At 39.2% G+C, this 24154-nt stretch overlaps 1 protein-coding gene across 1 annotated transcript in view; it reads left to right on the forward strand.

The window, feature by feature from the left end:
• KLHL1 (kelch like family member 1) overlaps positions 1-24154 on the forward strand; it is a 120319-nt gene that overhangs the window by 32489 nt on the left and 63676 nt on the right. The window contains exon 4 of the mRNA XM_015832338.1: positions 16081-16277. Coding sequence (XP_015687824.1) covers positions 16081-16277 — 197 coding nt within the window. The remainder of the gene's footprint in view (positions 1-16080; positions 16278-24154) is intronic.

Consider the following 24154-nt stretch of genomic DNA (forward strand, 5'->3'; position numbering starts at 1 on the left):
CAGGTTTGATGGTGTTCTTTGGTAGCCAGGTTTCCTTTTACATCCTAACACTTCCAAACATAATTGCATTCTCCAGTGAAATTCCCTCCTCCTCCTCCTCCTCCTCCTCCTCCTCCTCCTCCTCNTCTTCTTCTTCTTCTTCTTCTTCTTCTTCTTCTTCTTCTTCTTCTTCTTCTTCTTCTTCTTCTTCTTCTTCTTCTTCTTCTTCTTCTTCTTCTTCTTCTTCTTCTTCTTCTTCTTCTTCTTCTTCTTCTTCTTCTTCTTCTTCTTCTTCTTCTTCTTCTTCTTCTTCTTCTGCCATATCCGGTATCGGATGTTGGCGATCATGTTGGCGATCCTGTTTTTATTAGCAGCCACACGAAAAAGTGCTGCTGAGTTTTGTCCAAACCAGTCCCTTAGATTTTGAAGCCATGATGTTCTTCTTCTGCCTGGACCTTGTTTGCCTTCTATCTTTCCCTGGAGGATTAAATGGAGTATGCCGTATTTTTCTGGGTGTCGCATCACATGTCCGAAATATTCTAATTTTCGTTTTTTTTAATTGTTTTGATGATTTCCCTTGGCTTTCCCAGGCAGCTTATCAATTCCTCATTTCTGATCTTGTCAACCCAGCTTATACGTGACAGCCGCATGTAAATCCACATTTCAAATGCTTCTAGTCTCTTCAGGTGGCCTTCTGTCAGAGACCAACTGTCAATTCCCTGCACGGCATGGCCAAACTAAGTGAGACACAGTTTTATGATTTTCCACAGAGATATATGCTGAGTATATTTGCTATCTCCAAAAGAAACCACAGGGGAACTTCAAAATGTTGCATCTTCTCTCCGATAACGAATGGATCCTGACCACACCCCTCATACCCCTAACAGTTACTTTCTCTCCATGTGGAAGATTTCTCTTTCAGACATGAGAGCAAATATGTGATGATTAGGAAATTGACCTGGAATTTGGTTCAGAAAGATTTAGCCAGTTTATTCTTATCTGTGTTGAACTAAACATTCCTGGAGTTACATAGTAGATTGCCCATGTCGGTTATTTTTCCTTGCCCTGAGGATATAGAAGTAGATGGATGTGCATCTACTCTGTAATCATATTTATACTATGGATAATTATTTGTCTTACAGACAATGTATGGGTTTTATCTTACAATAATATCTTGATACAGTATAGATATTATGCAATAGGTAAGGCAACCAATGGAAAAGCTGACACTTTTAACAAAGCAGATAGTTCAACCTGTTTGAATATGTATGTGTGAATTTGTATCTAGATAGCTATAGTTACATTTTATATCTAGACGTTTAATCACTGATATTGCCAAACAATCCAGCAAATGCAATATGTTAAATGAAAAATGTAGAAAAAACCCTCGCTTTATAAACTTCCATTCTTACTTGTAGACTAGCAATAGTACTGAAATGCTGAGGTTCTGATTTAAAACTCTATCAGGCAAAGCAAATTAGTTTTGCAGGATAGGGAGTAGTAAGAAGAAGAATCATACATGAAACTGTAAAATTGTAAATATGACTCAAGGAGCAATAATGTTTCTCTGGCTTTGCAGTATTCTCAGAAGAATGCCTTCAGCCAGTAGGTAGGTAGGTAGGTAGGTAGGTAGGTAGGTAGGTACGTAGGTACGTAGGTAGGAAGGAAGGAAGGAAGGAAGGCTAAACTAGTCATAGGGGAAGAGAGGGGGGAAGGAAGGAAGGAAGGAAGAGATAGATAGATAGATGATAGATAGATAGATAGATAGATAGATAGATACAGAGAGAGAGAGAAAAAGAAAGAAAGAAAGAAAGAAAGAAAGAAAGAAAGAAAGAAAGAAAGAAAGAAAGAAAGAAAGAAAGAAAGAAAGAAAGAAAGATTCTACCAACCTGCCACTGGACCAGCTTGGTTAATCAGCTCTTTATGGAAGCAGGATTCTTTTTGTAGAGTATTGATTCAGACTGAAATGTCTTTTTGTCTGTCTGTCTCTCTCTTTCTCTGTGTCTCTCCCACCCGATGTGTGTGTGTGTGTGTGTGTGTCTTTTTTGTTACACCTGTTAATTGAATATTAAGAAATATGAAAACTAAAATGGGAATGCTGGATATAATGTGATTATATGAACTCAATACATGGTTTCATTACAGCATAAATGAAATTACTGTTTCATTAAGGCTTTTTTAATACAAATGGTATGCGTTATGCAAATGTACAAGTAACACATTGCTGCAATTTATGCTTGTTTTGGAAAAGGGAATTCTATATGTAATAGGAAGTAAAACTTTCTGAGTTTAACTGTATGTTATCTGAACATTGAAATAAGATTTATACTTGTAAGATTTAGACATCTGAAGTCCTTCAAATGTATATGCAGGAACTGATATTTTCTGCTTAAATTGTTTTTGCATATTATAAACACACACACACACACCAATTCATCAAGGTTGTTATTGTTGGCTTTTTGTTGGTTTTTCCATTTTTTTGAGAAGAGAGAAATTTCCACTTGATTTTGTCATCATAGATTGACAAAGGTGGCAAAAATGGACGATGTACAGTTGTGTTGTGTTTTGTTTTGTTGAAAAAGTGTTTGTAGAGAAAAACTAAAAAAAATTCTTTCATTCCCATCTCATGTTTGCTTCACATGAAAAATGAATCAAGTGAACATAGATAGTTATGAACTTTTAGGAAGCTTCTGTGTTATGACCTTGTTTTGTGTTTATTATACATTTGCATAGCAGACCAAAAGGTTCCTGTGCATACACATCAAACCGCTTTTACAGCACAACATCTATATCTTTTATGTACATAAAGCTTTGTGTGTGTGTGTGTGTGTGTGCCCAGAAATATTGCTTTGCCTGGCAAATTTGGAGGCATTAACTGTTGATAAAGGGTAGGTTGTAAATATTCCCACACTTGCATCGTGTAAAAACCTTTCAAAAGTTTTTCACAGGCATGATATCTTAGTATTCACAGTCATTTTATTAGGGGGAGAAATAGCCTAAACCTGTATGAAACTAAGTATATAATATTCAGAGCAAAAATGTAAAAGTTTTCCTGTCCAGTCATGTCGGAATGTAAAGTATGGTACTTATCTCCATTTCTTGGCTGAGGGAGTCAATGTTGTCTAAAGACATTTCCTGTGATCATGTGGTCAACATGGCTTTATGCCAAAGGCACACGGAATGCTATTACCGTGTTTCCCCAAAAATAAGACTGTGTCTTTTTTTTTTTACCTCCAAAAGAGGCACCAGGTCTTATTTTCGGGGTAGGTTTTACCTCACCTCCATTACCAACAGCCCCACCCAGCCAGTCCACTTCTTCTGGGGACAAAGTTCTGCAGCTGCATTCGGGCCTGCATTTTGTAGTCAGGCCTTTCCAGAAGGCCTAAGCAGTTGAGTACCGAGTTATGGATTCAATCCATAGCTTGGTGCTCGGCTGCTGAGATCTTGCAGAACTGAGCTATGGATTGAATCCATAGCTGGGTTCTTGGCTGCATAGGCCTTCTGGAAAGCCCTGTGACTGAGAAATGCAGGCCTGGCTGCAGAAGAGGCCTCAGAAGAAGTGGGCCAGCAAGGAAAGGCCTGACTGCAAGGTGAATGGGTGTGGGGTGTTGGGAACAGATGCACCCCCCTACATCCTCCCTAGCTTGATTTTTAAATGTGTGCCTCACCCCAAAACTAGGGCTTATTTTGGGGATAGAGCTTATATTAGGCCCATCCCCAAAAATTGAGCTAGGGCTTATTGTTGGTGTAGGCCTTACTTTTGGAGAAACACGGAATCTTCTCACCAAAATGGTACCTGTTTATCTACTTGCATTTAAATGCTTTCAAATTGATAGGTTGGCGAGAGCTGGGGCAAGGATGGGATCTCACTGCGTTGCGTGGCACATGGGTTTTGAACCCAGGCTTTCAGCTTTCCGGCTAACAAGCTCAGCATCTTTAACCGCTAAGCCATTGTGCCCCATCAGATTCAAAGCACTACAGGGCTATTCCATGCTAGCTGAGGATTGCTTCAAAAATCCACACAGTGGATAACATCATTTAGATGCAAACATCCTTAAACAGGCAGAAAATAAGTGGCACAATTGCAATAAAACTTCAAATGTTTAAAGTTGTTTTTTTCCCGAAATCATGATCACTTTTTTTTCAGCTCTTGCCCAGCTCTTATTGCCTCACTATTCCAGAAGTTATATTTTGAAAATGGCATCTGAAGAGCTTGTGCTTCATAACTCATTTTGTTTTGGTAAGAAATAAAAAGAGAGGTAGCGATGGAAAAAATATGTTCTTGGGACTCCAATAAATTTTGATGAATACAACAGTTTTCTCTCTCTCTCCCTCTCCTTCTTTGCTCCCTCTCTCCCTCATTTTCTCTCCCTCTTTCTCTCCCTCACTCTTTCCCCCTCTCTCTTTCTCTTTGTCTCTTTCCCTATTTCTCTTTCTCTCTCTCCTTATTTCTCTCCCTCCCTCCCTCTCCCTCCCTTCCCCCCCCTCTCTCTCTCTCTCTCACACACACACACACACACACACAGAGAGAGAGAGAGAGAGAGAGAGAGAGAGAGAGAGAGAGAGAGAGAGAGAGAGAGAGAGAGACAAAAAGGAAAGTATCTTGTTTGGAAGTTTAGATAGAAATATGAAATACAAATATTCTGTGCTGTTAAATCTCCTCATAAACAGTGCAATCCACCAGGATTATGATAAAAGATCTTGTGGGCTTCAGATTTCATTGCATTTTGCTTTGTTTGTTTTAATATCTGGGGTGAAATGTTTAAGGTTGCCTCCAAGAGAGCTTATAGGCATATTTCTGAGTTCTCAAAGATGCTCTGTAAATATCTAACTTGCTCATTGCTTCTCAAATGCCTAACAGATTAGACACCCTCCCACCTCTGATCATAGCATCATTTTGCTTATTTTTATTGAAATTCTTTTCTATCATCCAAGATAAGCCGTACCATCTCAGCAGTACAATCATGAAAACAAATACTGTCACCCAACTTTAACAAGACAATTCAACATAAAAACACAACACTAACAATATCTAGCAATTGCAGGAACTGAGTCGGCATAAAAAACAGAATAACTAAAATTACAAGAATTTTAAAATCTTACTCTGTCTCCAAAAGAGCCCTAAAGTGAACACTAGACTGAGAGACAACAGTCATCTTTGAGCACAGAATGTTTAGTTGCTGAAATGAGAAAGTTTCACATAATTTCAATATCTATAGGGATGCAAAAACAAATGCAGGTTTAGTTTTTGAAAGGAATAGAATCGTTCATAAGGGGTGCTTCTGATTTTAGTCTCTCTTTTTTTCCACATCAGGCCAAAAGCAGGATAGTTCTAAACTTTTTCAAGAACAGAAAATCAATCTTGGTTCAGGACCTAAGGACACATTGCCAAGGCAATATACCTTTTCAGTTTGTCCTTGGTTTTAGTTCTGTTTTTTTTAAAAACTCCATCTTTGGATGTAACCATATTTATTCAACATTTAAGCTCAGGTATCTTCTATCCATCTATGCAGTCATTAAAACAAAACAATTGTTCTTTCAAGAATCCCCTTACTGTTGCTGTATTATGTATCTATGGCAATTTTCAGTTTTAAATCAACTATTTCAACCCACATTGTAGTAATCAAAGCATTGTGTAAAGCTATTATTTTTTATTTTTATTTTTATTTATTATTACTATTATTATTATTATTATTATTATTATTATTATTATTATTATTATTATTATTATTATTATTATTTATTTTTATTATTATTTATTTTTATTATTATTTATTAAATTATCCTCTGTAAACCCAAGATACACTAGTATATAATATCAAATGAGTAATATGATGGAAACAGCCCAATGGTTTAACTTTGCTAGGATGAAAATGGATAGTTTTGAGCTGTTGGTACATAATTGCTAAGCTATTAGTTTAAGTCTTCATCTATTCAAACACAAAACTTGAAAGAGCAGTTGATAGGTATAATGCAGGGATAGGCAACCTTGGCTCTTTTATGACTTGTGGACTTCAATTCCCAGAATTCCTGAGCCAGCTATGCTAAGGGGAAAGGGAGAGGTTTCCAAGCTGAGCCATGCTGGCTCAGGAATTCTGGGAGTTGAAGTCCACGAGTCATAAAAGAGCCAAGTTGCCTACCCCTGGTATAATGCATCCAGTTTTGGTCTCCACAATGTAAAAAAGATGTTGAGACTCTAGAAAGAGTGCAGAGAAGAGCAACAAAGATGATTAGGAGGCTGGAGGCTAAAACATATGAAGAACTGTTGCAGGAATTGGGTATGTCCAGTTTAATGAAAATAAGGGGTGACATGATAACAATGTTCCAATATCTGAGGGGCTGCCACAAAGAAGAGGGAGTCAAGCTATTTTCCAAAGCACCTGAAGACAGGACAAGAAGCAATGGATGGAAGCTAATCGAGGAGAGAAGCAACCTAAAACTAAGAAGAAATTTCTAGACAATTAGAACAATTAATCAGTGGAACAACTTGCCTCTAGAAGTTGTGAATACTCCAACACTGAAAGTTTTTAAGAAGAGACTGGACAAGAGACCTTTGTCTGAAATGGTATAAGGTTTCCTGCCTGAGCAGGGGGTTGGACTAGAGGATCTCCAAGTTCCCTTCTAATTCTGTTTTTCTATTCTATTCTATTCTAACAGGAGGACAAAGTTTCCTCAAGTCATTTGAGAATATTTGAAAAGTATAGTGGTAGCTTTGTAGAACAGTACACTGATTTACACGACAGTTTGACAGAAATGGATCCAGCATTTGTAAGATAGATCTTATCAATTAAATAGATTCAAGATTTACAAGAGGTTTTTTTTTATTTATATATGGACAGATACTTAATACTGATATTCAACACTGTTGTCATGTATTTTGTTTTTAATCAAAACAGTTGACCTGGAGCTGTAACACCAGTATCTCCATTATTTGAGATGAAGAACTCTAAAGCTTACAAATGGGGAAAAAATATCCACTTGTATTTATCCAAAAGCATGATAGCTCCATTATTAGGAATACTTCCATCTGATTTATTTACTAGTTCAGATGACAAGCATTGGAAAGCAAAATCATGTATCAATCTGTGCACAGAGCGTCTGTGTTTTTTACACAATAGTAAGGGTGTGTGCAGGGCTGAATTAGGTGGATGCAATTTATATATGCATAAGACAGAATATTTGCAAAATGTAAGCAAAGTGTCAATGTTCCGACTAATGAAACACTTCAAAGAACTTCCAGGCATTGTTTATCCTAAAAAGTCTTTATTTTGTGTAACAGATTATCGGCACGGCATGGATGGATGCCAAGATCTGAATTCCCCTTCCTTGCACATAACATTCCAGCCTATTCCCCTCCCCTATTTTGCAGTCATAAATCATGTTCTACAATCAGCCTGAAGGGCAAATGTTCACTTCCATTCCGTAGCCTGCACATTCCTTATCTTTCTCCTCCCCTCCCAGTGTCATCTAAGTCAGGGGTGTCAAACTCAATTTTACTGAGGACCGCATCAGCATTGTGGTTGCCCTGGGGGAGCCGGGTGGGTGTGGCCAGAGTGGGTGCAGCCTACTGGGTGGGCATGGATGGAGTGGGTGTAGCCTACTGGGTGGGCGTGGCCAGTTCTACATCATTTGCGTCAAGGGTGCCTGTGGGGGGCCTGGGCAGGAGTGGGACAGATCTGAGGGTCTCTGGCAGAAGGGGGTGGGACCGGGGCAAGTCCAAGGCATGGTTCACCAGGGCAAGTGCCAAAATTGTACATTGGCTCCTGGCTGGCCTGGGCCAGGGCCAAGGCAGTGGGGGCCATTCCCTCACTGTTTCCAGGATGGCTTCACGGGCCACATGAAACCACTTCGCAGGCCCCATCCGGCCCCCGGGCCGTGTGTTTGACATGTCTGATCTAAGTTAACTCTAAAAATACCAGACAGTTCTGCATATTTTGTCAAAGCAATAATATCCAATATTACAGCGTTGACACAAAGATTCCAACTCTCGTGACATATAGAAGTACCTAGAAGTTGCATGTGAATAATAAAAGGAAAAAGTTTGCATAGAAGTAATTTCTGGCCATTTTTTTCCCTTTCTACATTTTTAGTACAATAATTTTAACAATTTACTGCAGTTTCTCTGATTCCTTTAGCACACAAATACTGTATGTCCCAAAGGTGCTTTTTCAAGACGCAAGTGGACTTTCTTGTTTTTCTTTGAAGATGTTTCACTTCTCATCCAAGAAGCTTCTTCAGCTCTGACTGGATGGTGGGGAATGGAAGGATTTATATTCCTGGTCATTTGCCTTCTTTTAGAGAGTCGTTGAGGCCATCTGGAGGTTTCATCTGGGTCCTCAGGATCACATAAGCGGGGCAAATGGGTGCGGAGCCTTCTTGGAACTGCTGGAAAGGACTGTGTTGTAGACAGGAGACAGATGATGTTGTATCCCTTTCAATCTATTGAGAAAGGGTTGTTCAATTTTGAAGCAAAGTATCATCAAAGAAAAACAAGGAAGTCCAGTTGCCTCTTGAAAAAGCACCTTTGGGACAACCATGACCTGGATGACTGAGAATCTCCACACAAATACTGTTATGTTAAAGATTGCCACATTGAGCTGAAGGATACTTGCAGGCAATATTTTTAAGATTTTTACCTTTGGCAAGCTAGACCAAATCAGAGGTGTTTCCATTTCATACCTGCGTCATCCTTTCCCAGTTATAATAATTGTTTTAGTCTGTTTTAATGAGATATTTGCATTTAGATTCCACTCCTCCTGTGCTTTTATTAATTTTCCTCCTTATACAGTATGTCTGCACAGACACAATTGAGTCCAAAATGTCAATTGCTAAGCTAGACAGAGTTTTGCCCCCTTTGGTGACTTTTCTTGCCTGCTGTTGTTAATAATACAATTGTTAAGGGAATCTGTCTTCCCCATTGACTTTTCTTGTCAATGGTCACAGAAAGTGATCACATGACTCTGGGACACTGCAACTGTCCTAAGTACATGCCAGTTGCCAAGCATTCCAATTTTGATCACCTGACCACCTGAATGCTGCAACAACCGAAAGTACGAAAAATGATCATCATTCAATTTTTTTCAGTACCATTGTAACTTTGAATGGTCACTAAATGAACTGTTGTAAGTCAAGGACTACCTGTTTCGATGTGAGCTGTGCATACTAACCAATCTCTAAAAATCCACATGTCATCCCTTCATTAATGTCTGCTATTGTTTATTTATTTATTTTATTTTATTATTTAAATTTATATACTGTCCTATCTCCCTTACGGGACTCAGGGCGGTGAACAGGCGATAATAAAAATCACAATAAATATTAAATAAAAAGCCTGCTCTAAAATACCCCCTATAAAAACCCCTACCAAAACACAATTAAAACTACGCCAGGCCGGCCGCATGGAATAGATGTTCAGAAGCATGCTTGTAGAGAAAGAGTAGAGGACATGCTATCCTCAGAACCTTTAATTGCTGTTGCTATTTCAGCTGTTGACAGATATTCTATGACATCCATTTCAAAAATAAAGGCAGTACAGTGACACAAATCACTGGCTCAGAATCGGATGATAAATCAGTTTACAGTGACTAGTAACTGCCAGCCATCCCTACTTTATGTCAGAAGAAGGGACTCAGAGAAAATCAAATCATTTTGTTAAATAATTAAGCAGTGGAAAAATCCTATATTCATAAGCAAAATATGGGCTCTCAAATAGGACTTGCAGATGGATGAAGCTGTTCATTCTTCCTTGCCAATTTTTCAATTCAGGCATCTTATTACAAGCTATTCTTCATGTAAAAGAAAACTCTGTAGTTTTAAGACTCAGTTGGCTTTAAATACGGACCCACCTGTTATTTTAGAGCTTGGCTTAGATCAAAATGGCTAGCAGTGCTTTGTAAATTTATGAATGGGGACAGGGCCCACTAATATCGCACTACAAATTGTGAGATAGGCAAACGTAATATGGAAGATAACCTGATGCAAACAATATGCTAGGTAAGCTGACTGGTTGCTTTGTTTCATGATCTATTAGCTGGTAGTAATCATATTGCAAAATAATCCAAGTTTAATATTGTCTTTAATATTGTGCAATGGAACATAATGGAGCTTGTTGCATAGCTGTATTTTTTTAAACATCTGTAGACATTCATTGTTGTGCTGGACCAGTATAACTCTGCCCAAAGCATATATTAGCTTGAGAACTGTATATTAGAATGTTTGGCATTTAAAGGGTTAAGCGCTGTCTCCTTAAGAGATGGCTTATGGGTAATGTAGTTTAGCTGTTTAGTGAATCCTATATTCATCAAGTCAGTGGAAGGGGCCACTAAGTTCATCACAGAATATCCTGGCTACGTGCCAGCTTGTGAAAGAATGTCTTTGTATGGAATCAGCATGGGGAAGCATGCAGGGACATAGTCTGTAACCACGCTAGAGCTGATATAAAGGAATTACTGTTTTTACCTACGTGAAATGCACAAATGCATATATCCAGAAGCATCTTCAGAAAAGTAAGTTCTGTTAAGGATTCCTGGAATAAATATTTGTTTTAAAAACCATTCTTGTGTTGAGTTGACCCTGCCTGGACTTGAATTACAAAGCATCTTAATTCAGGTCCCGGAACAATTGTATTCACTTGAGTAGAGCAAAGATCAATTTTCTTCCCCATGCTTAAAGGATAAGGAAGCCAATTTAAAAGTTAAAGTCTTGAAGGATAGGGTGACTCAGAGATGGATGGCTTATCTTCTGGTCCTCCCCAAATTGGTACCCAACTAAGAGTTGTGTTGGAATTCATCATCCTGCATATCACGGGAAATCAGTATTTATTTATCCTACTGAAAAGTAGGATAAAATCCTGATTTTATACTGATTTGATTTGATTTGAGGAGTTCAAGATGGTGCACATAGGTCTTCCTAAGTTCTGCCCACATCCAAGCCTTTGAAATAAATTAGGCTGAGAGAGAGAGCCCCATAGTCACCCAGAGGGCTTCTGTGGCCACGGACAGAGTTCAGCCTAGATCTCCTTCAACTAGCACATAGACACTATATCCATTAGTGCCATACCTTTTAAATAAAGCATGAGCAGATCTTGTTCAAGACGATGCCCACAGCAGTTCTGGAGGGCTGATAGAAGAAGTTCTACATGAACTGAGACTGTGCTCCTGTGGGCAAGGCACCATTGAAACTATAGTTGATATCCTGTTGTATTGTCCCCTCTATCTCACAGACCCATTTTATAACACCTGACCTGATTAAATATCCCAGAAATTCCAATCTCTCTTATGTAAAACTATTCTTATCAGATCAGTACGATAAGGATAAAACCTAGCTAGGTTTTGCTATAATGTTTGTAAAATTAGGCAGACCTTGTTCACTTATTGATGATTTCACCATCAGTTGTAATATATTACTGTGCCTTGTTCTATTCAGTTCTGTTCAGTTCTGCTTTTAACATTTAGTTTTTTTGTGCTGGTCCATGACTGTAATATAAAGATTGATTGATTGTACAAGATGATGTCATGTTAAAAAGGGATCTCAAAATTACATTAGACTTCTCCACACTTAATAATTAATATTGGATTTGGCATTACTCTGACATCCCAAACTGGATGTCAATGCTGCTAACATTGGATGTTCTTGCTTTGACAATATATGAAGATGCAGCCATTTTCTCTTTAACCTGTGTGTTACTTTTACAGTTAGAATTAGATGGTGCTGGGGGAGGAGGGGGAAGAATGTGTATGGGGATTAGTTAGACCTAACAATATCACAGTAGAGTATTCTTCAAGGTTGTTTGAAATAAGAGAAGATAAGAAATGACGGGTTATGAAACTGGAGGGAAGGTTTGCATTTCAAACTAATTGGAGAATGTGATTTATGACTGTTAATTGGAGGAGGGAATTGTGCTTCAATACTATGTGTTTAGGGAAGGAGAATTCAGATTTTGGCTTCAACCATGTACGTACCGATGCCATGTTATTTTGAATAAAGATTCTTTAAGGTAAACAATGCCTCAAAGTTCTTTGAAGAGTAACATCTGTCGGAACCATGACATCAGTACGTACATGGTCGAAGCCAAAATCTGAATTCTCCTTCATTATTATCAACTGAATGTCTGTGGAGATTCTCAATCATCCACGCCAAAGGCAACTGGACTTTGATTTTCCTTGAAGACATTTTGCTTCCCATCCAAGAAGCTTCTTCAGTTCTGACTGAATGGTGGAAGATAGAAGGATTTATATTCCTTGCAGTCATCTGGTCATTAGCACTCTTTTTGGGAATCATTGAGGCCACTTGGAGGTTTATCGGTGCCCTCAGGATCACCTGAATAGGCAGTCTCCTCTTTGCCACACAGTCCTTTGAGCAGTTCCAAGAAGGTTTCACACCCATTTGCACTATTGAGGTGATCCTGAAGGCACAGATAAACTTCCAAGTGGCCTCAAAAACTCTCTGAAAGAATGCAAATGACCAGCTGTCTGCAAGGAATATAAATCCTTCCTCCCTCCACCATTCAGTCAGAACTGAGGAAGCTTTAAGGAAAAATAAAGTCCAGTGCCTTTCAAAAAAGCACCTTTGGGACTTTTATGAAGTGAGAATATGTTACCTTTACTTTTTTCCCCTCTGTTACATGAAAAAATATTTTTTTTTCTCAGATGCTTATAAATAGAATGTCTTTTACTTCTGTCTTCTCTGAGGTTGGATGTTGTTCTAAACTGAAATATTAAAATTAATATGACGGATGTTGCAGCATCAATGTCAAGTGTTATCTCAGTTAGCAATTGGCCTTTAAGGCCTAGAATATCATAATAGTTTTAAATCTTGCCACTTTATTTTTTTTCTCCCTGTGGCCAATTTATTCTAAAATTACCCTACTCGATTAGTTTTAAATAAAGAGGCCAACATCTGAAATATTTATCACTCTGATTATAAACTCAATTTATGCTTTGGTGACCAGATTAAATTAAAATGTTTACTCAGAGACAGACAAAAATTGAAGCAAATTTATTAACATCTGCAAGTACTCAGCAGCCTTTATTTTCATATTATGTCCAATAAATTGTCTCACCTTACTTAATGCATTTTTCTCGTTCCCACTTTAATCATTTCCTGCTTCAAACTTGGAAGCCTTGGGATTTAACATCTCATTCTTACTTATTGATTTTGAGCTAGATCCAAACTAATAATACTTACAAGTATATTAGATATTGCGAATCAGGAGGTTTAAGTTGGTTATGATTTAAATCCACCCGAATTCAATGAGATTAACATAACACTGGTTATATTTCAGTTCTGTCTGTTCTAATCCATTGAGGTTGATTTCTTGGAAATGCAACAGATGGAAATAGCCAAGCAGTTCTGTATAACCCAGTTCTCTACCACGCAAAATGCCTGTTTAGTCATCGTACATTTTGGAGCATTTTTTTTTTAGGCTTAGACTAATTGACAAAAACCAGCAAAGTGTTAATGTGTATCAGATTGAAAGCTGGGGCGGAGGGGAAGGAAAATGGAACTGTATGGAGAACAATGATGAATTCGAGGAGAAGGAAAATTAAACAAAACAAGTTTGTTTTCATGCTCACTTCTATTTTTGGCCCTTATGCAGTAAGATATTCTGAGCATGACTGGACTTACTACGAGTGAGCATGGATACTTGGGATTTTACTCATTGCTGACTAGCTGAAACATGCCACATACCGAGATGAGTGGAAATTAAAGGATGTGTCTGTCTAGGCCAGGGGTAGGCAACCTTGGCTCTTTTATGACTCGTGGACTTCAACTCCCAGAATTCCTGAGCCAGCATGGCTCAGCATGGAAACCTCTCCTTTTCCCCTCAGCATGGCTGGCTCAGGAATTCTGGGAGTTGAAGTCCATGAGTCATAAAAGAGCCAAGGTTGCCTACCCCTGGTCTAGGCTCTGAATTAATTCCCTCTCCTTCCCCCCAAAAATGAAGTGTATGTTTTAGAACATAGAATAACAGAATTGGAAGGGACCTTGGAGGTCTTCTAGTTCAGAGTTCCCCAACTTTTCCAGCTTTGTGGACTGGCGGGGGGGGGGGAGAGGGGATGGTTCTGCGCCAGTGGTGGGCAAGTACACACATGCGTGCGCAGAGCTCCATTTGTGCAAGCAGTGGGTATGCATGCCCACTTCTTGCACAAACATAGCACATGTCTGTGCGCTCACCTGATGCTTGTGCAAATAGTGATGCATGCACAGTGCTCACTTGCACTTCATGTAACCTGGTTCTGAACAACTCACTGCCTGGTAGTGGGTTGTAGCTTTGGGGTTGGGGACCCCTGTTCTAGTCCAGCCCCCTGCTTGAGCAGGAGACTCTATACTATTTCAGAGAAGTGGCTGTCCAGTCTCTTTTTGTTGGAGCACCCACAACTTTTGGAGGCAAGGAAGAAGAGGAGGAGGAGGAGGAGGAGGACATAGAACATAAAATAAAAGAGTTGGAAGGGACCTTGGAGGTCTTCTATTCCAAACTCCTGCTTGAGCAGGAGACCCTAGACTAGGAGTAGGCAACCTTAGCTCTTTTATGACTTGTGGACTTCAACTCCCAGAATTCCTGAGCCAGCCATGCTGAAGGGAAATGGAGAGGTTTCCAAGCTGAGCCATGCTGGCTCAGGAATTCTGGGAGTTGAAGTCCACGAGTCATAAAAGAGCCAAGGTTGCCTACCCCTGCCCTATACCATTTCAGACAAGTGATTATCCAGTCTCTTCTTAAATGCCTTCAGTGATTTAAGCACTTACAACCTCTGAAGGCAAGCCATTAATTGTTCTCATTGTCAGGAAATTTCTCCTTTTAGACTAGGAACGGTTATTTCATTTTTGTTTGTCATCAAACAAATTAGGTGAGATGCCATCCATTTCATCTACAGGTGACTCTGCACGGCTTACACACATTAAACATTTTGCATTTCAGCATATGGTAATGTGATGACTATTATTTTGAAAAGGGATGGATGCAAGTTTAAAAGTTAAATTGGCCATTTCATCTTTTACAAAGAGCTAGAATATACACTCATATTTTGCTCTGATAAGTTGTTTGTCTGAAACTGATTAGCATCCTGCTGAGGATGCACATTGACAAATTTGTGTACAGGTTTTTTTTTCACTTTGTCTATAGTTATATTTCCCTATCAATTTTTATCATTCCAACTAATGAAGCTAAATGCATTGAATGTAAACAAAGAGCAAAACCCTAATCTGATTTATTGGTATCTTTCAGCTAGATTGTAAAGTTGAAGATTGCAAAATGATTCATGAACTATATGTTTTTCAATCCATTAATTAAAACATTAAAACACAGGTACAGTTGGTCCCAGTTTTCTCTTAGTTTCACCCCATGAGGGAAAGAAAATATTGCAGTGCAGATCTCAGAGGAACATATCTTTCCAAACTTCAAATATTTAATTTGTTTAATAGTGCAATGCAAATGCCATGGAGTAATATTGTATGCCAGATTTTCCTGATTAGCTATTGATACTTAAGAAAGGAGAACCCAGTGAAGCATACAGAGAAAGCAAAAACAGTGTTATTTTTTTTTCCAAATCAAAATAGCAATAGCACTTAGACTTATATACCACTTCACAGTGCTTTACAGCCCTCTCTAAGAAGTTTACAGAGTCAGCATAATGTCCCCAACAAACTGGGCCCTCTTTTTACTGATCTCAAAAGAATGGAAGGCTGAGTCAACTTCGAGCCAGTCAGGATCGAACTCCTGGCTGTGAGCAGAGTTAGTCTGCAACAGCAATAGCACTTAGACTTATATACCACTTCACACTGCTTTCACAGCTTTCTCTAAGCAGTTAAAGAGTCAGCATATTGCTCCCCCAACAATCTGGGTCCTCATTTTACCGACCTCGGAAGGATGGAAGGCTGAGTCAACCTTGAGCTGGTCAGGATCGAACTGTCAAACTGCTGGCAGTCGGCAGTCGGCAGAAATAGCCTTGCATTCCAACTACCACCACACATAAAATTGAGTTTCCTCTGCTGTCATAATGGCTGAGAATTTCTTTACGTATTTTGTGATCTTAATACCTGGCTCTAAGATACATACAAATGTATGGGTAGCAAACTCACTGTGTTTCTTAATCTTTTGTCCAGGTTGTTTGGAACTTAAGGAAGATACAATCGAAAACCTCCTGGCAGCTGCGTGTCTTCTTCAGCTCCCTCAAGTAGTTGAAGTGTGTTGTCATTTCCTCATGAAGCTTTTACATCCATCCAACTGTTTGGGAATCCGGGCCTTTGCAGATGCTCAAGGATGCACAGAACTTATGAAGGTGGCTCACAGTTACACCATGGTAAGGAAGCGCTGCTATGCCTTATCGTCACAGCATGAAATCTAAAGATAGGTAGAATGCTCAGAAGCTGTGAAACTTGCTCATAGATATACACTACAGTGGTAAGCAAGTCCTGATATGCATCAAAGCATGAAATCTAAAGTTATAGATGATGCACAGAGGCTGTGAAGCTTGCTCATAGATATCCAGGGATAAGGAAATCCTAATATGCCTTATCATCACAGCACAGATGCATGATGGCTTGAATTATTGGAATGCTGGGCAGGAGGTTAGCAAGCCCATGTTTGAGACCCGAGAGCTATCATGGGATGGGGTTGAGCTCTCATCCTTCGCTCCAGCTCCTGCTGGGGACATGAAAGGAGATCCCAGTCGGGCATCCCCAAGGTAACGGTTAAGTCACCGGCTAATCTTTTCAATCTGGAATCACCTTGGTGCTTCTGAATCAAGTGCAAGACACAGCATGAAATCCAAAAATATGTAGAATGCACAGAAGTTACAGAGGGGGGCTCAGAGTTTCTATCAAGCTAAAGAAGTTCTGATATGATGCAAGATATGATCAGGGCATAAAAGCAAATCAACCTTTTAATGAAACAGCTGCTTTTCCTTTTTTTGCACATTTGTTCCTCTAATTCTTGAAAGCAGATAAAGAAGGTACAACGAGCTTTCGGTGTTGATAAAGGAATATTATGAGTAAAAGGATTGAACTGGCTACTACCCACCGCATTTTGATAACATTTCAAAACTTCCCTTATGTTTTTGTGTTGCAGAAGCTATTAAGCATGTACTTTAAGATGGTGTAATTATGAAATCATTGTATAACGACTAATTCATTGACTATTGAGAGACTCTTAGCTGGATAAATATGTGTCACAAATCTATGCCAGACAAACGTCTGAATGAAATGAAAAGTTAACAGATTGGTTTGAGAATGAAAACAATTTGGCAGATGGAAACAGGTAACTTCAGAACCAGCTGTTACTGTATATAAATCAGGCATAAATATTACAACATCTGGTAGAAAAATAAATTGCCAAATGATTCAAGCTGTTGTGTATTGCAAATTTCAGAATGAGTTCAACCCAATATCCTATAGGAAATTTTTCCGCTTTATAGAAATGTACACATTGTGTTAGGATCCCCACATAAAGACATCTATGTATTAGGACATCTAGCCAAATATTGTTTTGGCTAATAAAGGTATGAGAAAATTTATACTTGGAGTACCTTTACTGTTTAATTTTAATATCAGTTCTCTTATTCCATAACCTTCTGATTTGAGTCATTATTCAGCATAGCTGAAAATAGGTACTTTGTTTCATACAGATGTACGAGGGCAATTCGGAAATAAACCTCCGTTTGGTTATCAATGACAGACACTCGCAGATATAGAACTTTTATTATAACACATTAGAAAACTACAACATTACATTGCTTTTTGACATAATCGCCATTCAAATTGAGGCACTTGTCATAACGTCTTACAAGGTTTGAATTTCCTTAGTATTAGTCGCTCGGCACCAAATCTGGGCTAAAATATCAAAAATATCCCAATGGAACTGCTTCAAAAGTTCTTGAGTGCATGTAGCGGTGTGCAGGCAAGCATTATCATGAACACACCGGAAGTCAGCAGGCCCCGACACTTGTTATGGATGGCTCATCTGAGTTTTCGTAACGTTTCACAGTAGACGTCTGAATTGATGGTCGAACCATGCTCCATGAACTTCACTAGCCGTACTCCTTTGGCATCTTCACACTTGGCGGGATTTTCTATGGCACCATTTCTGGTGTGGTGTTTCTTCATGATAATGATCACCTGCACACCACTAGATGCACCCAAAAACTTTTGAAGAAGTTCTGTTGGGACGTTTTTGATCACCTCTCCCCCCATAGCCCAGATTTGGCGCCGAGCAACTACTGCTAAGGAATTTCAAACCTTGTAAGACGTTATGACAAGTGCCTCAATTTGAACGGCGATTATGTCGAAGAATAATGTAATGTTGTCGTTTTCTAATGTGTATAATAAAGGTTCTGCATCTGCGAGTGTCTGTCATTGATAACCAAACGGAGGTTTATTTCCAAATTGCCCTCGTACAGTACATTGGGTAGAATGTGGACAAGAATTTGTATAAAGGATTTCTCAATTTCCTTTTAATCCTTGTCCAGACTAAAATAAACTAAATCCAATCAGAACAGAAGTGTTATACTCCTTGAGAGCAGAGTGTAACATGATGTAATGAATTGCCCCCCAAATGGAATTCAGATTTCCAGGAATGTTCACGGTATAGTCAAGGGATTCCATTTAAGAGTTGGAATCAAGTTCCTTCCTACCTTAATAGGATTGTGTATAAGAAACAGATGTATCTTATATGCTTGTGTGATATTTAAGCATAAGGAATCAAAAGTCATTTTCTAAAAAGTAAATGAAAAGACAGAAAGAACAAAACAATGATTTCCCAGATAAAACATATTCAATACTTGTTGCATTGAGTTTAATCTATAGGGTGGAATATAATATTACAACGTTTGCCTGATAGACATTGCAAGATTATTTATTTATTTATTTATTTATTTATTAGTTAAACTTTTACCCCGCCCTTCTCCTTACGGACTCAGGGCGGCTAACAACCAATAAAATACAAATACACCCCAAGACACCCCTTAAAACTTGGTTAAAAAGAAATATTTAAATTGGCTATAATTAATTAAAAATGTTTAAGAACCCCACTAAAAAATTTCTCCTTAGGCCAGTCCTGCTTGCTGAAATAACCATGTCTTGAGGGCGCGGCGGAAGGAAGGGAGATCCGGAATCACCCTGATCTCTGGGGGTAGCTCGTTCCAGAGGGTGGGAGCTCCCACTGAGAAGGCCCTCCCCCTGGGAGTCACCAGCCGGCACTGTCTGGCTGACGGCACCCTGAGGAGACCCACAATGTGGGAGCGTACCGGCCGATGGGGGGTAATCTGCGGCAGAAGGCGGTCTCGGAGATATCCAGGTCCGATGCCATGGAGCGCTTTGAAGGTGATGACCAACACCTTGAAGCGCACCCGGAAAGCCACCGGCAGCCAGTGCAGCTCGCGCAGCAACGGTGTTACATGGGAGCGACGAGTCCCTCCCAACACCGCCCGCGCGGCCGCATTCTGGACCAGTTGAAGCCTCTGAGTGCTCCTCAAGGGGAGCCCCATGTAGAGAGCGTTACAGTAGTCCAGCGTTACAGTAGTCCAGTGTTACAGTAGTCCAAGATTAGAGAGCTATCTGGCTGTTCTGGTCTAGATTGAAATTATTCCTTTAGTAATGAACTGTGTCATAAATGCAGCTGCCTTACTTTGGCTTGGCCAGGCTTCTATTAGCACAAAGCAGGACTCTTGGTTGGCTGTTAAAATAGTCCTTTCTGCTGACCCAACCTTCTAAAATAAATGTTTCGTGGTCTACGAAATTTTAAACTTTACTGGAATATTAAGCAGCGTTTTGTACAGATGTTTAATTTCAGGAAGATTAATGAGAGACTGTCAAGAAATATTGAACAAAAATAATATATTTGTATTCCTGGTTGCATTTGTCCTGAGAGTTGACCCCAGGAATGAAGCTTGGTCCATTTCCTGGTTAACATATACTTTGGAGATGGCTCTGGATGTTGCATCCAAACCCATTGAGGATAGTGGAAGCTGTCCCTCTTTTTAAAAGTGAGAATCTGTAATCCCATAAGAAATATTAGTAGGCCCTTCAACAAGTGGCAAAGATGTCCAGAAAAGATATTTTATAATTACAAAGAATATAACTTGTCTCCAACATGTAAAAAAGATGTTGAGACTCTAGAAAGAGTACAGAGAAGAGCAACAAAGATGATTAGGGGACTGGAGGCTAAAACATATAAGGAACGGTTGCTGGAATTGGGTATGTCTAGTTTAACGAAGAGAAGGACGAGGAGGGACATGATAGCAGTGTTCCAATATCTCAGGGGCTGCCATAAAGAAGAGGGAGTCAAGCTATTCTCCAAAGCGCCTGAAGGCAGGACAAGAAGCAATGGGTGGAAACTAATCAAGGAGAGAAGCAATCTAGAACTAAGGAGAAACTTCCTGACAGTGAGAACAATTAACCAGTGGAACAACCTGCCTCCAGAAGCGGTGAATGTGTCCCATCTACACTATTTCTATTTGGTCTTCTTAAAAGCAGGGCTTTTTTTTTGTCATAGAATGCCCAGAACGGAGTTCCGACACCTTTTTTGGATGGAACCTTGTAGGGTAGGCAAGGCGGATTGTATGACGTGTGTGAGTTCCGGCACTTTTTTTTTTTTTTTACAAAAAAAGCACTGCTTAAAAGTATGTAGAAAGAAGGAGAAAGAGGAAGAGGAAGAGGAGGAGGAGGAGGAGATATTTAAACAAATTTAAAGCAGAAGAAAAGAGGAGATAATAGCAACAGCAACAGCACTTAGACTTATATACTGCTCCACAGTGCTTATACACTGCTAAATTGCTCTCTAAGCAATTTAGAAATGTCAGCATATTGATCCCAACAATCTGGGTCCTCATTTTATCAACCTTGGAAGGATGGAAGGCTGAGTCAACCTTGAACCCCATCAGGAATGAACTTCAGGCTGTGGGCAGAGTTTGCCTGCAGTACTGCACTTAACCACTGCACCACCAGGATAAAATAATGAACTAGAATTATAGAAATGACATTCCCTGTGCCTTTCTGTACTATGGTATCATTGCAAATTATCATTTTGTCTTGCATAATGAAAGCATATATTGCTTTTTGTTCTTTAAATCCTGATAAATCAGATCCTGATAAACTCTCTGTTTATCAGGATCTCCTCAACGCCATATAACCATGACTTCTCTTCCTCTTCCTCTCTCTTCATCCTTCTTTCATATATTTGTTTTGCAATTCCATCTTCCTTCTTCCTCCCTCTTAAACAAACTGCCTCTACCTGCTTCCATATTCATTCATAACAATTGCTTTTGTCATTCGACAGCACACTTTTGAAGCATCCTATTCTGATTGCTTTCCACTGTATTTCCAGATGTCCCTTCTTTATAACTTCTCCAACCAGCCACTTTTCTATAATGGAACAAATATTTATGCAGCTGACCACATACTAGCTATACCCTTTCTACCAGCCTCTGAACATCTAAATATTTATTTTTCCAGCATTATAAACAGTCTATAAAGGCACGCACATCCATCTATTTGCTCCAGCTTTTCACTATTTATGTTTTTGCTTGAAATTGTGTATTCCATTTTCCTTTTCAAACAGAAACATCTTGGTGCTGGTAGCAAATGCCTTCGTCTTTGATGCATTAATTTTCAGATCCATTTCCTGGCATCGTTTGTTGAAAATCATTCAGGTTTTCAAGCCAGCAACCTAGCTTCATCTGCATACAGAAATATACACTTTCATGTCCCCCAAATTGACATACCTGTGCCACGAACAGAGTCAAGATTTTTTTCTTCAGAAAGACACTAAATGACAAAGGGGACACTCTGCACACTTAACGTCCTATCAAATTATTCTTGCGCAAACTTTATTTCTATCATACAATGCCGTTGCATTTAGCAGCACATCTTCAACACCATATTGACACAAGGCATTCCATAATTTAAGATGTTACACTTTTTCACACTCTTTCTCTGCATTGGTGTTTCTCACCCCCAGCAATTTGGAGGTGAGTGGACATCAACTCTCAGAATTCTGGGAGTTGAGATCCACACATCTTAAAGTTTGCATGTATGTATGTATGTATGTATGTGTGTGTATATATACAGAAAGTTTTTCAGACAGACCGGTCTGATTGATTGCACCTTGGCATTTTGACTGCTATACTGCAGTTCTACTTTTTTTATAATCACTTTTGCCTTGCAGCCCCCCAGCTAGGGGTGTTAAGCTATTCTAGTCTCCCACTTAATTCACCTGATGAAAATCCAATATGGAAAATCTGGTGGCACAAAGTTGCATGTCATTTTCCATTTTTTCTCATTTTCACATCCTATTCCCTTTCAGTCGAAATCTTGTGCAGCCTAATTAACAACTTAACCCCCCCCCCCAGTGATGTTATATCCCTCCTTGCAACCTTTCCTTTGGTAGAGGAGAGCAATAACGATAGTATGTAGTCATTAGACCCAGTCACAGTCTCTACACTCATTAAATAACTCTCACCACCATTCTTAACCAAACAGCTTTTTCTTTAAAAAAATAAACAAATTCATAATTCAACCTGCATCCTCACATCCAAGCACATTTTCATCAACTCCATATTCCAGACAAGGAATAATGGATGGAAAGTGATCAAGGAGAGATTCAACCTGGAAATAAGGAGAAATTTCCTGACAGTGAGAAAAAAAAAATCAACCAATGGAACAGACTACCCTCAGATGTTGTTGGTGCTTCATCACTGGAGTCTTTCAAGAAGAGACTGGACTGCCATCTGCCAGAAATTGTATAGGGTCCCCTGCTTGAGTAGGGGGTTGGACTAGATGACCTACAAGGTCCCTTCCAACTCTTTATTCTATTCCTTCAGGTTTAGTACACTCTTTCATTCTCTTAGGTTCACAGACATAACAATGCATTCCATTCATGTTCCGTAATTATCACCACTGGCCAATAAATATTGACTTCCATTGCCCTCCATGATTTTGACAACTCAAGACTTTCTGACCTCTTAGTATCTCCATTTTAAGTACTATAACTACTACCAAGCTATTCTCCAAAGCACATGTGGGCAGGACAAGTAGCATTGGATGGAAACTAATTAAGGAGAGAAGCAACCTAGAACTAAGAAGAAATTTCCTGACAGTTAGAACAATTAATCAATATATGATTAAGTCCACACCTAGAAAGGGACTGTTTTTAATTGCCTCCAGAAGTTGTGAATGCTCCAACACTGGAGGGCGGGGTTTAAGAAGAGATATTAAGAAGAGACAACCATTTGTCTGAAAATGGTGTAGGGTTTCCTGCCTGAGCAGGGGGTTGGACTAGAAGACCTCCAAGGTCCCTTCCAATTATTCTATTCTATTCTATTCTATTCTATTCTATTCTATTCTATTCTATTCTATTCTATTCTATTCTAGAATAGAATAGAATAGAATAGAATAGAATAGAATAGAATAGAATAGAATATAATAGAATATTTGTAACTCAGGGGCCCTTGGTGTTCTCTCAGCTTGGTTGTTTTCTTGCAGATATTACATTACCAAACTAGGTAACATCATCAGTGCTAGACTAGATTAGCACTGATGATATTACCTAGTTTGGGTAATGAAATGCATTGTCTGCAAGAAAATAACCAAGCTCAGAGAGCACCAAGGACCCCTTCACTATTACTAGTTTTTAAACCCTAAAGGTTTGTTTGCTTGCTTGTTTGATTATTACATTTTTAAGACACCTACAAGGTGACTCTCGACTTTCAATTAAGAAAGGAAGATATGGGGTCAACCTCCATAGGGTGGAGAAAGGCTTCGCAAAGCAAAGGAAAGCTATCTCCTTTGCGCTGAAGGCACTAGCGAAAAGGGTTTTAATGCTTAAAAGTTGCTTCTTCTCCACTCATGTATTTGCTGTCAACAGCTGCACTTCCTACAAGCTGTCAATGTTCCGATTGACAAGAGACAAATAAAGCAGAGCTCCGAGGCTTGCAAATTCCTCAAAGAATATGTTTATTGACACAGAGTATCGGTACTTCAAAAGTGAAACCAAGTCTGAAGAGATGCATAACAATTCCCCAATACAAAGTTAAGAAATCCCACCCACCCCAAAGCTATGCAAGCAACTACGTTTCCCCACTCAGCTTGTTGGCGGGCTTTTCATGAAACGCTCAGCCCGCAGTCTCGGGAGCAGCCGATGACCTTGGTTCCCATGGGAGAAAGTCCGAGACAGAAAGTCTGGTTC

This window comes from Protobothrops mucrosquamatus, unplaced genomic scaffold (genome assembly GCF_001527695.2).
Source record: "Protobothrops mucrosquamatus isolate PMUCROS unplaced genomic scaffold, P.Mucros_1.0 scaffold2, whole genome shotgun sequence".
Taxonomy (NCBI): Eukaryota; Metazoa; Chordata; class Lepidosauria; order Squamata; family Viperidae; genus Protobothrops; species Protobothrops mucrosquamatus.